This window comes from Eschrichtius robustus, chromosome 10 (assembly GCF_028021215.1).
Source record: "Eschrichtius robustus isolate mEscRob2 chromosome 10, mEscRob2.pri, whole genome shotgun sequence".
In the NCBI taxonomy this organism is placed as follows: domain Eukaryota; kingdom Metazoa; phylum Chordata; class Mammalia; order Artiodactyla; family Eschrichtiidae; genus Eschrichtius; species Eschrichtius robustus.
The window spans coordinates 20,254,342-20,271,090 of record NC_090833.1 but is presented as its reverse complement, the minus strand read 5'-3'; the positions used below and the strand labels follow the sequence as shown (position 1 = coordinate 20,271,090).

Below are 16,749 nucleotides of genomic sequence, written 5' to 3'. Positions count from 1 at the left end.
TTTCTCACATGTTCATTCTTTAGGGAGAGACAGTGTCTTCTATACAATCCCTTAGGTTCCGGACATTTAAAAAATAACTTTTCTAGAGGGTGCAGGGAAAAAATTTCTGTAACTCTTCCTGTCTCATATTGACCCGACTTCTTAAACATCAAACAAAACAAGACAAAACAAAACAAAACAACACACACACACACACACACATTTGATTTTTTAAGGTCGGGGCAGAGAAGAGATACCTGTTTACCCTTAATTTCCAATGCTTTTATTTTAAAAAAGTATCCTATTTTTCTCATGGGGAGGGGTAAAGAAAGATTTCTCTCATCTCATATATACGCAGTTCTTCAAATTTTTATTCTAAAAATCTATCAGTTGTGGGAGACGTAGGATATCCAGTAATCCCTCCCATCCCTATATGGGGCAGGTCCTTCACACTTTTAATTTTTTAAAAAAATCTGATTTTTTTGGAGGGTGAGGAGGAAACGGGGAAAAAATCCCCTTTAAACCTTCCCAAGTTACAAGAAGGCAGTTCCCAAATTTAAAAATAATCTGATATTTTAGGGTGTTGGATAAAAATATTCTTGTTTATTTCACATAGAGTTTTGCAAATTTTTCTTTTTAAAATCAACTTGATTGGGGGATGTGGGTAGGTGGGGCATCTAACACCCCCCTTAACCTTTTGCCCTTCTGGTCTTACATGGGGCCAGTTCTTCAAACTTTTATTTTTAAAATAAATACGTTCTTTAAAAAAAATTGACAGGAGTAGAGAGAAACATTCTTTTTATCCCGCATTTCACATAAAAGCAGCTCCTCAGATATTTATTTTTAAATTCAATCTGATTGGGGGGAGCTAGAAAGAGTCCCCTTAACCCCTCTTGTCTGACATAGGGCTAGTTCTTCAAACTTTTATTTTTCGATTACATTAGATTTTTTTGGAGGGGTGGCAGGGGCAATAGGAATATCCCCATTGAGCCTTCCGAGTCTTCCATAAGGCCAGTTCTTCAAACTTTATTTAAAAAATCAATCTGATTTTTTGGGGGGTGGAGGGGGGAGCCGAGGAGTTCCCATTAACCCCTTGTGTTCCATCCAGGGGCGGCTCCCCAAACTTTTCTTCCAACGTGAAAATGACCTCTCCGAGGGGCTGGAGAGCGGGGGCAGGGCAGGAGGGCGCCGGGGGGCGGGTGCGGGAGGCGCGGGGAGAGCGGGGCGCGGCGCGGGAAAGTTTGGGGGGCGGGTGCGCCGCGGCCCGGGGGCAGGCTGGCGGGCGGGAGCGGCGCGCCCGGGGACCGGCCGGCTTTGTGTGCGGCGCGGAGGCCGGCGGCGCGGAGGCCGAGGCCGAGGCCCGGAGCTCGCGGGCCGCGCGGCGAGGCCGGCCCGGGGGCGGGCGGGGCGGGCAGGGCGGCGGGGGGCGGCCGCGGGCCCGCGAAGGGCGGCTCGGCGGCTGCGGCGGCGGCTGCGGGTGCGGGCCGGGGGTGGGGGCGAGGGCCGGGCGCCCCCCCCGCGCGCCCCCAGCGCCCCCGCCCCCCCGGCCTGAGCGGGGCGGGCGGAGGAGGGAGCGGCGGCGGAGGCGGCGGCGGCGGCGGCGGCGGCGGCGGCGGCATTGGCATTGTGCGCGCACCAGCAGCCCGGCCCGGGAGGAGCAGGACGCGCCGGGGCCGCCTCCTCCCGCACGGACCCATGAACCAGCCGGGCGGCGCGGCGGCTCCGCAGGTACGACGGGGGGCCGGGGGCATGCACCGCGCTGGGGACCCCGGGGGGCCGGGGCCCGGGGCGCTGCGCCACTTCATTGCAAGATTTGCAAAATGCAAAGTGCCTGGGCACGTTTGCGGGCTTTTTTGTGGGCGCAAACGGGAGGGTCGGGGTCTGGAGAGCCCCCCCGGGCGCCGCGGGGTGCGAGGAGGGTGGGGGTGACGGGGGGGTCTTTTCGGGCCCCCACCCGGCGCCCCGTCCAGCCCCGGGCTCGGACCGGAGCCCAGAAAACAAAGCGGCGAGAGAACAGAGCAGCCATTTCAGTTTGGACAATTCACATTTTGCAAAAATACAACCCCTTCCAGCTCTCCCCCCTCCCCCCTAAATTTGCAATTTCCCCCTGACCCTCTGTGCGCTCGGGGTCCCTGATGACCCCCCGGGAGGTCTTTCCCCCCTGGCCCCCTGTCTTTGCAACAATCTTTTTTTTTTTTAGGCCATATTTCCCTTTCTCAATTTTTTTTCTAATTTTTCTTCAAACGGTAGTTTTTTCCCATTAAAATGACGCCACCTAGAGGATACTATTTTGTAAATAAAAAAAAGAAATTAAAATTGAAAAGAAATATTTTTTATTTCTTATTTTTTCAGAAGTTTGCTCTATAAGGCAGTGGAGGGGAAAGAGATTCTTTTTTTTTCTTTTTGGGGGTGACAATTTTCACTTTGATCTTTCCAGAAGTATAGAGACAATTTTTATTTCTGAAGCCAAATCCAGATAATATGTAAATGAAAATTAAGCTGGAATTTGAATGAATTCAGTTTTTGAAGGGGAGAAAGCAAAAAGCCTTCTAAAACCAAAGTCAATTTGGCTGCCCAACTCATTTTAGTTTGAGAAAAAAACTATTTGGGTTGAGGAAAGGAGGGAAATTGTTGAGTTTAGAGGAAACTGGGAGAATTGGCTTTATTGAAGCAATTAGAAATTGTACTTCATTGTAATTTGGAACTTGTTTAGCTCAGCGGGCAAAAAAGACTAATTTTGCCATTTGGCAATATTTAAAGTTTTTCTATTTCCAAGAAGGAAGGATTTAAAAGAGAAAATAGACCCTAAAATGTTGGCTTTGGACACACCCAAAAATTGTAGGTTTTTTAAAAAAAATTTTCATTTATGTTTTACTGCATTTGAATCCCAAGGTTCTAAAGAAAAACAGAAACTGGAAAAGTTAGAGTGAAATCCTGTCTTTTTTCCCTGCATTTGTTGGATTTTGTGTTATTTTTTTTGTTTTGATGGAATAATTAAGACTGTTTTCTGATTTTGTTTCCTGGAAGGTCTAAGCATTTCTTTTTTTGTTGTTGTTTTATCCAGAAAATGTCAGAAACCTTTTCTGAGCAATGTTCAGTGGAAAAAAAATGTAAATTCATTACATTATACAAATTGAGTAGCCCACAGATTTGTAGGAGAGACCGCCATTAAAATAAGATATGCATAATTAACATTATTATGAAAAAACTAACAGTGGATTCACAGAAGCTCATTTTTTATGACATGCAACTGAATCAGTTGATAAATACAAGGGTTGAGGAATCCTTGGTAGGAAGAAAATTTTCCTTTCTGTGTGCTTGCTCAGTCTTCCAATTTGAAAATTTTATTATTGAAAAAAAAAAATAGCCGGATTGGTTTCAGCCTCTTTGATTGTGATGTGGGGTTGGTAGTTTATTAACATTTGGTATTTTTCACAAATTTGATTACTTTCAAATGGGGGGAAAATCCATTAATCTTGATCATTTGTGGGGGGGGGGGGTCTGTGATTTTTTTTTTTTTAAAAGCACAAATTTTACTGACTTAAGAAGGAAAGATAAAAGAGGGAAGAACAGAGAGGAGATGAAAATTCTGATTTTTATCCATCTTCTCTAGTGGAATACTTACTTTGCTGAAAAAATGGGGTAAAAGACCAATTCAGCTGATTCTAGCATCAAAATTTAATTTTTTTTTTTTAAGGAAAAAAATCAAAATATAAACAAAAGCCAAACCCTAAGGTACTTGTCTTTGGAACATGAAAGCATATGTGCAGATAGTATTTGATGTAGTTTTTTGGCCTTCAAAAGAATCAAATAAGGTGAAACCCCTCTGCCCCAATTTCTTATTTTTCTTTGGGAAGACAAATACTGACTGAATTGAAATTTAACAGAGGAAAATAAGGTACCTACCCAAAGTTGAAGGGTTATTTGTGATAAATTATTATCTGAACTTGCTGGGGATTTTGCACCAAAAAAAAAAAAAAAGAAGTTCTAATTTTTCTGTCCGAAAGGAGGGGAAAATATTGTTAGCATTTGTGGAGTGGGATCTTGATGGGACCTGATGATGGGTCACACAGGGCTAGGACAGGAAACCCTATCCCCTTTCGCCAGTCACCAGCTGGTCTTAGAAGAAATGATGGCCCCAGTCCATGGATTCCCATCCCCGTTTTTTGGAAATTCAGTTTTCTAAGGGGATACAAATTATGTGAAATATATTTGACAGTGACAGAGGTTCGACATTACCCATCAGCACCATTGCATTTGGGAGATTTTTACTTTTTTAGTAACAAAATCCTTCAGGGCTGACTGGCCACATTCTGACATTTGGAATGAGCTTTTTTTTTTTTTTTTTAAAATAGAGCGTAATTAAAAATTTTTTCTCTGTTGAATTATTTAGGCCGATGCCTAGGACGGTCAAAGAATTTATAATTTCCAAGGGCTCTGGAGGCCTCATGAGACGGTAGGGCCAGCTTAGCAAGTGATGGAGGAGAGCTGTGCCCTGGACTGGGGAGGGGTGGGTTGGGCACCCTTACCGGGCATCTGAGAAAAAGTCAGGGTTGTAGATAACAGGTTATTTCTGGTGCAAGGAATAAAAATATTGCAGCACGTCCCTTTGTGTGTCCTGGATCTCCTGACACACAACTCAGATTCCTTCATTCCATTCTATTGAAATTTTGTTGTGTTGTCTACGGTTTAAAGGGAACTCCTGGCTAGAAATTGAAAATCATCTCTGTTTTGTAGGCCTGTTTTTTCTTTCTTTCTTTTTTTTTTTTTTAATTGGTTATTCGGATCATGTTTGTTGTTAAGGAAATAGAGGTGCATGATGGCACTGTTGGGGGCGGGGTCAGTTTTCTTTTGTTTCTATTGGCGTCTCTCAGGATTGAGACCTGACCTGGGCCATACCTCTCTCACCTCCTATCATGGATGGAAGTGTGACCAGAAATGGATATTTCAGCTGATTTTTTTGTTAGGCCCTGTCTGTTCACCAAACTCTTTTTTAATATTGGGCAAAAAATCTGGCAGATTGGACTTGAGGGGTGGTAATTTGATGATGGGCTGAGTTATTTTGGTGAAAGATCATTTATGCTCAGTTTCACAGAGGAGACTCTTATTAATGTTTTGCTTTCCTGCCTAAGGAGGTTTTTTTTTTTTTTCTAATAAGGTTTGAAATTTCAAGGGCTTGCTTTATAGCTTGACTTTGGACCAAGCTAAGAAAAAGGGTTTGCTTATACTTTCAGCCCTGCACAGAGGTGAACTTGAACAAGGGCTCTTGCTTTTGCAGAAGGAAAGCAACAAAGATGGCTGGTCAGTGTAAGTGTGACCTCTCTCTGGTCCTAGAAAATAAATAGCCAATGGTTTGTTTCGTTTGAGAAACAGAGTTTAAAAACTCCTCCATTGTCAGATACAATTTCCGCGCCCCCTGCCCCCACCTTTGATTCAGCTCTTGGCATGCTGCTTCCTCTGACCTCAGAATCCTCATGTCTTCTCCTTGGTGGGGTGATGAGAATTTCCTTGTGTGTTTCACTGGATGTATAAGCTGACTTTTCATGGTCGTGGTGAAATTTGGAAATTTTTTCACCTGTCTCCTCCCTGGTGATGGCAGGTGAAGTGGCTTTGTGGGTACACAGGAGCCCTAGCTCTCCCAAAGTCTTGCTGTATGACCTTGGACAAACCACTTTTTCCTTCTGAGCCTCAGTTTTTGCATTTGTCATATCAGATCTTTGGATCAAAACAAAGATATTAATAAATAGTTTTCTTCTCTGATTCTGACTCCAAGCAATGGGCTATAGCTGCCTGGATCACTGTGTTGAGAAGGATTCTGAGGTCACATCTGGACTCCCATATCCTGGAGAGTGGGGTGCAGTGGTCAAATAGCAGTGTCCATCACAGAGTGGGGAGTGTACCTCTTATTCACCATACCCAGGCTAGGCTGTGAATCACGACCCATCAGTGGGTTGTAAAATCAATTTAGTGGGTCACAATCAGCATGAAACAAAAAAAGAATGGAATAGAATACAGGGGAGCACAAACTAGCAGAGGCATAGGTATGTATTGAAGGTAAGTGTTGTCTCATGAAACTTTAGTTTTATTTACATATGCCGATGTATGTGCATGATAAATGTAAGTCTTACCGTGAGTCACGGTTAAAAGAGTTTGACAGATACTGGTCTAGATGATCGACAGTGATGTGCTCCAGGAACATCGCACGTTGCTGTTTACACTTTATTTTCTTATTTATTATCCCAGTTGACTTTCACATGAACCCTGTGGGGTAGGTGTCCTGGGCCACATGTTTTGTTCCCTGGTTGAGCCTGCCTGAAGGGCCAGCTGTGAAGAAGTCTCAGCTGCATGGCAGTCAGGCACACACCTCAGCTTGTTGGCCTTGGATAAGACGGGAAGGACAGGTGCTATGTCCTTCCACAGGGAAACAGCATCTTTGCCAGGTTCTGTGGCTGGAATGGAGACTTTAAGTAGCGTGGGATCCCTGTCTTGGTGGGAGGGAGAGCAGCCCCAGTTACTTTCATTCCTCACTTTTACTTCAGATTGCCAGAGGAATTTTTGTGGAGTTAAAGAGTTCATGTTTGTGCTATATTTAAAGTCCAATCAGACTCTGAGCGAATGTCTGTATTTTTGTGTGTGTGCCCCTCCTGAAAACTCTAGAATTGCTGTCTTGGTCTCCTCATCTTTTAAATGTGTCAGACCAGCACTGTCCAATCGAAATATAATTCAAGCCACAAATGTGAGCCACGTATGTCATTTAAAATTTTCTGGGGAATTCCCTGGAGGGACTTTGTGCTTCCACTGCAGGGGGCACGGGTTCAATCCCTGGTCTGGGAACTAAGATCTTGCATGCCGTGCGGCATGGCCAAAACAAAACAAAACAAAACAACAAAAATAAATAAATAAATAAAATAAAATTTTCTGGTAACACTTTAAAAAAACTAAAAAGATTCGGGTGAAATTAATTTTAATAATATAGTTTATTTAACCCAAAGTATATCTGCAATGCTATCATTTTAGTATTCATTAATATAAAAATTATTAATGTGCTATTTTACATTCTTTCTTTGGGGGAGGTATTAAGTCTTTTCTGACTAGCCACATTTCATGAGCTCAGTAGCCACATGTGGCTAGTGGCTTCTGTATTGGATAGCACAGGGCCAGACCAATGTTCCATCTCGTTGTTGTTACTGGGTGGCCTCAAAAGGTTATGACACATCTTTGAAAGCTCTTGGTTTTTGTTGGTGGGACTTCGTTCCTGAACCCTCGATGCTCTGAGGCATTTCAGCCTGTAGTGGTGATGCGTTCCATCCATTTAGCCTCTTCTGGCTAAAGTGGTCCACGCCTCCCTTTTATTTGTCCCAAAGCAGTCTTCTGCCAAGGTTAGGCCAAAACGCTTTAGTTAAAAGTGACAAATGATGGCTAGCAACTCCAGAATGTTGTGTCTCACCATGTGTGCTGTTGAAGTCAAGAAGTACAGGAGTCTGTCATAGGAGGTGGGTTTTAATAAAGTATTGCCTGAAGGAAGGATGAGGATGGAAGAAGACAGCAGGTGGGTAGGACCAGGTTTGGGGTCCTTGGGGTGGGGGGAGATCCAGGGGCAAAGATGGTCTGTCAGTGAAATCCATTTCCGAATTGATTGTGGAACCACCATGAAATCCCCCTAGGATAGGCCTTAAGTTAGAAGCATAGAAAATTTCTGACACCCCCGCCAATTGGTGAAATGGAAAGGTGGTTTTGAGGTCAGCCAGACCAGAGTTTAAAATCCAGCCTCATTGTGTGGTTGGCGTTATGTTACTTTGGGAAAGTCACCTCCGGTTTTGGAGCCACAGCTTCTGCATCTGGAAAAAGGGGGGTAATAATCTTGACCTTGAAAGGTTGTTCTATGATTAAATGAAGCAATTCACGTGTTGCATCCAGCCAGTCCTTAGAAGGTTGTCCTTAGAAGGTGGTCACTACACGTCAGTGATCCCTGACCCAGTGGTCTCCATTTGGGAAGATTGAGTCTCAGTGACAAAAGTTTTGGTAGTTCTGGAAACTTGATGACTTATCTTTAATAGGCAGAGTTAGGTAACAACAGAAAATGTACACTTTTTTGGTTGTTGCTTTATTTTAGAACAGACTAGGATGAGACATCCCTTGGACCTTACACATCTTTCTTGTCAAAAGTGGTCTCAGTGCTTTCATTTCAGGGATGCTCTGGCTCCTCCAGGTATTTCTGGATTTGTTTCAAAGCCTGTGGCACAGTGTTTAAAGGGACAAATCTTATTTCGTCGTGAACTGTCTACCATTGAGCTTCTGCTCATACGGGGCCTTCTGTCTCTTGTGCCCTTTCCCCCCTTTGTCTCTGCTCCATGAGAAACCAGACCCCCACCCCCACCCCGCAACCTTGAGACCTACCTGCGTGTCCCCTTCTGTGGAGACTCCCTGAGCCTCCCCAAACTGCAGTACGTTCCAGATACTCTGGGCCCACAGATGAGAGTTGGTTGTTCGCATTTCTGTCTCTCCAGCCGGCTTGTGAGTTCCTTGAGGGCAGAGATCATGGGTTACTCATTTTAGGGTCTGGCACAGAGCAGCAGCTCAATAAATGTTTGATGACTTAATTCGATTTTTTGGAAAAAGCTCAGATCATCTGGATTTGGGTCTAGTGAAGAGTAGGTGACCAGTTTTGGGTTTGGCCATTTGGTCAACACCAGTGTTTTGTTTTCTTTATCTAAGAAAATAGATTTTCTTAGAGCCGGCTCTGAAGCCCACGGCTCCCTTGGAATAATAAATCAGAGAGGGCTCCTTGGATGGCTCCTTTGACTTTACATGCTGTGGAGAATTTTTTAAAAGTTCCCCATCCCCCTTCGCTCCTGTTGTGTAAACCATTTCCTTAAAGTGGTTGGGGGGCATCTGGGGTTATCATCCAGATTTGCAGGTATGGCAAATGGGACCCAGCATGTCTAAGGAGGTGGAAAAGGGGGGGGGGTGCCTTGAGGTGGAAGGGACTTGACAATACCCTGTCCTTGCTCTAGAAGCTGGTCTTGGCCATGGGCCCTAGAATTGGACTTCAGAGGGCTGTTTGCAGAACAGCTGGTCACATGGGCCCCTTAGATGTGAAGTAGCTAAATGTGTGATTTGATGTTCAACCAGACCCCACCTTTGGTCGGATTCCCGTTTGCACATGCCAAAGATTCAGGGAAAATTTATGGGAGAAAACTGAGAATGTTCTGTTTATTTGCTTAATTTTTTTTTCTGTAAGTTTTCGAAAATGCTGTCATTGTTAACACTTTATGGCCCAGCTCAGCAAGTGAGCACAGGATCCCGTATTTCCTCAATGGTCAAGTTCCCACATTTTCATATTTCTGAAATTGGAATGTGTTTTACAGTAGATGTGTTCTGTTAGAGCACTATTTCTCCCTCTTTTTTTTTTGTCTCAAAAAGCTATCATAAAATCGATGGTGTATCTAACAGTCTAAGGCACCTTGGAATTGAGGATATAGAGTGTCCTGTTCCTGGTGGGGTGGACTGTAAAGGGCAAAGTGCTTTTCACTTGCAGCATGTTATTTGTACATCTAATCCAGGGATGGTAAATAAATAATATGCATGCCGCCACTCCCCATTTTTAAGCTTGTGGCAGACATTGCTAATCAATCAGGGCAGTCTTTTCCATTGAATCTGGCCAGTGGCCTCAGAGCCCTTCTTACTATGAGGCTACCACATGAAGCCAATTTGTCATTTCTGATCTAGTCATACACACACACACACACAAACACATGTACCTGGGAAGAGAGGTGGAGTTACTTGCCCAGAACCTCAGTGAATAGGCGGAGCTACTTCAAGCCTCAGATTTCTTAATTCTTCAACCAGTGCTTTTCCTACTATTTGCACATATACTATTTCTCAAGACCAAATTAATTCCTTTTGACATAGTATATTTCTACATCTGGGACCTGAGATGGACATAATCCTTCAAAGGAATGAAATGAGACAGCATATTTAAAAATGCTTTTTAAACTCTGAAGCCCTACATGTGGGTTATTTTGTTTTGTTTTTATTTTATATGTGTTCATTTTTATAACTAGCATTAATCACTAGTTATTAGTGCCCTGTTGGGTAGATTGTATAAACCCAGAGTCACAGATGGGTGCCCACAAGGTGAATTGGCCCCTTATCTTTTTTATTTTATTTGATTTGCTGGCCTAAGGTTTAAAAAGTTCAGAACTTTTCAGCCTTTGCAGTGTATGTGTTCTCCTGTTTTGAGTCAGTTTCCAACCTCTGATTTCAATACTGTATGTGACCTGCTGCGCCCTAGAAGGCACTGGGGTCTGCACACGCCGGTGTGCCCTCTGTTTGTTAATCTGCTAAGTGGGAGAACAGCCTATTTGTATACCCCTCACAGGCTTCTTGCAAGCATCCCATGTGTTAACGGACTCAAAAATGCTTCATAAACAGGAAGAGCTGGAGAAACATGTTGGTGACAACTTTCTTTTCTTAAAAAGGAAAGGAGGGAGGCTGAGGTGAGGATGGTATTGAGTCAACAGAAAAATGATATAAATATTTTGGCTGACAAAGCAGAAGGAGGCTTCACATATAAGCTAAAGAGAAAAAATGGAGTCAGGTGATACTCCGCTCCCCAGTCTGCTATAGAAAACACAGGAACACTTGCTTTCTAGTGAAGCGAGTTCTGTGTCGGGGATGGAATCTCTGATTCCCAGGGGCCAGCCCTGGTCCTGGGGGGGATCCAGGGAGAAACGAAATCTCATATCTCCCCCATGGGTGGAAATGACTCCTACCAAGTGGAGGAGGTCTGAGTGTCCCTCAGCAAGCCCCTGGCTTGCAGTTTGCTGGGAACATTAAAAGTCAGAAGCTGTTTTGGCTCCCTTTCTAGATGTGTTATTGTCCAAGACAGCATGCCTGAGGGGCTAGCCATTCTACCTCTCAGCTTTGAGCCTCCTGGACAAATTCTCACCAGCCCCAACATTCTTACAGAGAATTGAGAATGGGAATTTTTATCAGGTGAAATTTTGCAGAGAATGTGTGTTCTGTTTTATTTTGGGCTCAGAGTTTTGCGAGACAAGTAGACGTAGCCAGAGCCCTTGGAATACCCAGAGAGAATAGATGAAGACATTTTTGGATGCTGGGGATTTTTTTTTTTAATTTCATCAACTGGGGAAAAATAACTATAAAAATTTAAGTACATTATGTGGGTGTTTCTTATAATGTATGCTGGAATAGCAGAAAGTGAAACTGATCTGAAATAAAACTGAAACTGGCCTGAAATGAGGCCTCAGGGAAGGAAAACTTCCCTGGGGTGCTACTAGCTTGAGGTGGAATTTGTTGTGAGGCTAGTCTTTTTGCATCAGAGGAGTCTAGAGCTAAAAGGGCTCATGGAGATGATTTAAGTCTGTACCATCCAATATGTATTGGTAACCACTAGCCGCATGTGGCTATTGGGCAGTTGCAATGTGGCTAGCCTAAATTGAGTTGCGCCGTTAAGTGTAAGATTCACACTGGGTTTTATTTTATTTATTTATTTGTTATTGAATTATAATTATGTCTTCTCTAGGTCTGGATCTTAAAGACTTAGTAGGAAAAAAATGACTGTAGAAGATCTCAGTCATTATTTTTAAGATACGGTTTACAGGTTGAAATGATAGCATTTTATATATTGTGTTAAATAAGATATATTATTAAAATTAATTTTGCTTGCTTTTATTTTCATTTTTTATAATGTGGCTACTAGAAAATTTGAAATTACCTATGTGGTTTATATTACATTCCTGTTGGACTGTGCTGATCTAAGGCAACCTGCATCCCCCAGGGAGGGGGAGTAGCTTGCTCAGGGTCAGGTCACGGGCCAGCTTCATCAGGTCACTGGACAGACTACAAGACTCAAGAGTTTGGGATTGAGAAGGAAAGATGATGTAGTGGTGTAGGTATCATCATAACTAGGTGGTTAAAATGGAGGGGTAATGGGGAACTTGAGAGAGGGACAGACAGAGAGAGAGAGATACTAGTAATTCAGGGGGAAAAAATTAAACTGCTTCCCACTTTGCTTATCCATTCCCCTAAACATTAATTAAACACTTTGGAAGAAAGTAAACCTAACAAGATGAGCAAAAACAAATCTAAAAGATTACCCCTGACAATTTCTCTGATTGCCAAAAAATTTCCATCTTTTGAGTCTTTAACTAGGGTCTTTTTGAATCAGGGTACAGTTCAGGGCTGGTTTGGGCATAAAAACCCAGGTTTTTAATGGGTTTTTAAACCCATAAAATTTTAAATCCATAGGGGCTACGGATTTTGGGTCCTGGGGGGCTGGAAGCCATTCTTTTACGAAGTCAGGTCTGCTCCCTGTAATGATTTAGGAAGCAAGGCTTCTAGAAAACCCAGAGGGCATATAACCAGAGTGGACAGAGTGGCAGGGTGGGGAGGTTACCTAGCTCCCCTGGCGTAGAGACCTGGAGGAGGGTGACTAACCTTGCAGGGAGCGGCAAAGCTAAACTTGAACCCGGGTCTCACTTTCCAGCCTAGTACTCCTGCTCTTAGTGGTTTGAAAGGAGCTTGAGCTATGTGTTGGAAATTCAACCTTACAAATTTTTTTTTCTTTAATCAGGAACTCTTTCTGTCAAAAGACTGAAGTTTAGCATTCTTATTTGTCTCATTTGAATTTTGCAAAGTAGAATTTGTCTGGCTTGAACTATAGTCATTGCACATTTGTTGGCTTGTTATATGCCAGGCACTGGGCTAAGCATTTAACATCTATTATCTCATTTAATACAATCACCCTGGAAAGTAGGGATTTTTCTTTTCTTTCTTTTCTTTTCTTTTCTTCCCTTTTCTTTTCTCTTCTCTTCTCTTCTCTTCTCTTCTCTTCTCCCCTCCGCTCTCCTCCTCTCCCCTGCCCTCCCCTCCCCTGCCCTCCCCTGCCCTCCCCTGCCTTCCCCTCCCCTGCCCTCCCCTCCCCTCCCCTTCTTTTGAGAGAATTGATATTCAGAGGTGAATGGAATTGCCCAAGGGCACACAGCTTGTAGGGGGCAGTTGGATTCAAATTCAGATGGATGCCAAATTCCAGGCTCTCAACAGCCCTTTGAGGAAAGTGAAGTAACCAAGATGTGGAGTTGGTGATTGGCTAGGCCCTGAATCCAGCTCCTTAGATGTGCTGCCCATGCCCTGCTCTAAACCTCACCGTGAGGGGGTTGTCCTGAACTGTTGTGTCATGGGAACTTGCCCTCCCCACTCTGAGGACCTGGGTACGGCACTTGCTGTCTCCCGTTCCTCAGCTCCCAGCGCACCTCGGTGGACCCGGGCTATGTGTTTCATGCACACAGAGCCTTTAACGCCGCATTTGAAAACAGTTGCAGAAGGTTTGCTGTAATTAATTACATTTGACATACTTGGAATCGGGGCCTCCTGGATTCAGAATGCAAATTTATGCCCAGACAGATGTAAGGTATACTCGGAGCCAAGAGCTCTGGCACATCCCAGCCAGGGCCTGCAGCATCGCTTGCTGCCCTGATGGGACTACTGTCACAGGCAGTGAGTGGTGGAGGCAGGACTCAAACTTGGGGATACCTGGAGCCCACAGGCTTTTGGAGGAGAAATAGCCCTGGGCTTTAGGGCAGGAACCATGGGTTCTAGTCTGAGCCCTGCTCCTAACTCAGCTGTGGTTTAGGGAATCTCTTTTCCCTCTTTGGGTCTCAGTTTCCCCTACTATACAATATAAGGGCTTAGACTAGGTGGTCCTTCCCTCCCCTCCCCTCCCCCCACCTTGTCCTCCCCTCCCCTCCCCTGACCTTCCCTTCCCTATTAATTAGAGAGTCAGAACTTGGAGTGCTGGCTTTTGGGAATATTAACAATTGAGGTGAGAAAGGCTTGTAATAGGTAGGTAAGCAGGAGGCTGTTGGAACACAGAGAGGGGTATACAAGACAAGGCCTGGTATCTAGACAAGATGTTGCTAATTTCCAGGGCTCCACATAGAGAAGTTATTTATTCTGCATCAGTCCCTCCTCCTACCCACATATACTCATCTCACCATCTGTATTAGATATCTATTACTGTGTAACACATCACCCCAGAACTTAGTGGCTTAAAACAACAATAATCACTTCTTGTCTCTCGTGGTTTCTGTGGGTTGGGAATTTGGGAGTGACTCAGCTGGTCAGTCTGGTTCAGGGTCTCTCTGTAGTTGTGGCCAGATGGTGGCTGGGGCAGGGGTCATCTTAAAGGCTTCCCCACTCTCTTGTTTGGAGCCAGGACTTGGAAGACTCAAACAGATGGGGCTCCTGGAGCATCCATCCATCCATCATCCATCCACCTCCCCACCCATTTGTTTATCTATCTGTGTATCTATTTATGTATCTATCTATTTTTCTATCCATCCATCTACCGACTTGATATACCTATATCTATCCAATCTGTCCATCTGTGTATCTAATCTATATCTATCTAATCTATCTATTTATCTAATCCACCTGTCTTTCCATTAATCTCCATGTGGTCTGTCCAGCATAGAGGTACTTGGCTGGACTTCTGCATGGCACCTTGAGGCTCTGAAGGCACATGTCCTATGAAGACATAGAGCCAAGCAGATGCAGCATCTCCTGGAATGATTTAACCTCAGACATCATGCAGCACAACTTCCACGTCAGTCTGTTGGTTGAGGCAATTATAAAAGTGTGCCCCAGTTCAAGGGGAGAGACATAAACTCCACCTCTCCATGGAGTTGTGTCAACGTCACGTTGAGTATGTAGGATAGAATATATATTGATGTGGCTCTTTGGAAAACACAGGCTGACATTCCATTTGTCTACTCACCAACCCATCTGTCTAGCTAGCTCTTCACATATTCATCCTTCTCTCTACTGACCCACTCATCCACCCATTTCATCTTTCCTTCCTTTGGACGTCTGTCCTTCCTCATGACTATCTGCTTATCCATGCATCCCATTCAGTCACCCAGCACATTTTGAGCACCTAATATGAGCCAGGGACAGCTAGGTGCTTTCAATAACAAACTCAAGGGGAGAATGAAACTAATGTTTATTGAGACCCTACTCAGTGTTAGTCTTTTTATCCTCAAAATAACTCCGTAACATAGAATTATTATCATCTTTATTTACTGGTGAGGAAACCAAGGCACAGAGAAGTAACTTGCCCAGGGTCATTCAGCTGATTAGTGTCAGAGCCAGAATGTAAACTCAGGACTTCCTGACCACACTCTCCCTGGTTATCTCCATTCTGTTTCTGAGTATGAAATGGCTGTCCAAGAGTTGGTTCTACACTTCTATTTTTTTTCTAAGTGAAAATAGGTTCTTGTTTCCTGATTGTAAAAAAAATATCATTACAAAAACATTCAAGCAGTTTAGAAAAACATGATTATTCTTTAAAAAATCACCCCAAATCCTACCACTGTTCTTATTTTGATGGACATTATTCAAGTCATCTCTCTGCATATTTAAATATATATGTAAATATTTATAGACCTGGGACTATATTCTTCATGCTGTTCAGTAGCCTGCTTTTCTTTTTTCTTTTTAAACTCATTGATATCTTTTTTTCATCAGTAAATTTGTTTATTATTTTACTGACTGCATTGTATTTCCACTGTGTATGTGTCCTCAAATTTAGTGCCTGTAGGATTTTGGTTATTTCTAATCTTTTTACATGTGATTTTACATTCATTTGTATGGTGATCTCCTTGGCATCACTCACTAAAAGGCTGATCGCTGAATCACAGCATATTCACGTTCTACAGGTGGTATCAGTTACATTTCTACCAAGAGATTGGCAGTGCTCATTTTACACATTGTGGCCATCACCTTGTATTGCCAATACAAGGAAGTAACTCATTTGTCCTTTCATGAATGGATAAATAAAATGTGGCATAGACATACAATGGAATATTATTCAGCCTTAAAAAAGAAGGAAATCCTGTCATATGCTACAATATGGATAAACCTTGAGGACATTATGCTAAAGGAAATAAGCCTGCTTCAAAAAAACAAATACTGTATGATTCCACTCATGTGAGGTATCTAAAGTAGTGGAGCTCATAGAAATAGAAAGTAGAATGGTGGTTGACAGGGGCAGGGGGAAGGGGGAAATGGGGAGGGGATGTTTAGTGGGTATAGAGTTTCAGTTTTGCAAGTTGAAAAAGTTCTAGAGATCTGTTGCACAACACTGGGAATGTACTTAGCACTGCTGAACTGCACACTTTAAAATGTTTAAGACGGTTTTAAGAAAAATTTAACATTTATTTAACTTAACAAATTAGCAATTTGTCTTGTTGGAACATACACACAAGAAATACTTGTGCCTGTATACCATTGGAAATGTGCACAAGTGCTCACAGTAGAACTGTTTGTAATATCAAATACCTGGAAACAACACAAAAAGAATTTATAGAAATAGTCACCCTTATTTCTTCTATTATTTTACATAGGTTTTGTTTTCTTACATTTAAATTGTTTATCCATCTGGAATGTATTTGCTTTAAAGGAGGGGCAAAGGGATCAGGCTCTATTTTTTTTCCAAAAGGTGAGCTCCTTGCTGCAACATCAATAATTGAATGATCCATCTTTTCCTCCCTGATTTGAAATGCCATTTTAATCTTATATTAAATTTCCATAGACTTAGGTCTGTTTCTGGACTCTGTTATGTACTTTGGGTGTACAGGTATCACACTGTTTTAATTTGATCACTTTAAAATAAACTTTAATCATATCTTAAGAACAGACTTATAAACTAGCATATAAATTGCCACCTGCAGTGCTTACCATGTTGGG

At 43.1% G+C, this 16,749-nt stretch overlaps 1 protein-coding gene across 11 annotated transcripts in view; it reads left to right on the top strand.

Annotated features, from left to right (window-relative positions):
* The first annotated feature begins 1,590 nt into the window (after positions 1-1,590).
* Positions 1,591-16,749, top strand: part of ZNF618 (zinc finger protein 618) — a 181,811-nt gene continuing 166,652 nt past the window's right edge. For 10 of the 11 annotated variants that reach the window (XM_068552647.1, XM_068552653.1, XM_068552652.1 and 7 more), the window contains exon 1: positions 1,596-1,707. In XM_068552647.1, the coding sequence (XP_068408748.1) occupies positions 1,675-1,707 (33 nt within the window). In that variant the 5' untranslated portion in view covers positions 1,596-1,674. Of the gene's footprint in view, positions 1,708-16,749 lie in introns of all 11 variants that reach the window. The other variant, XM_068552657.1, reaches the window with a different exon arrangement.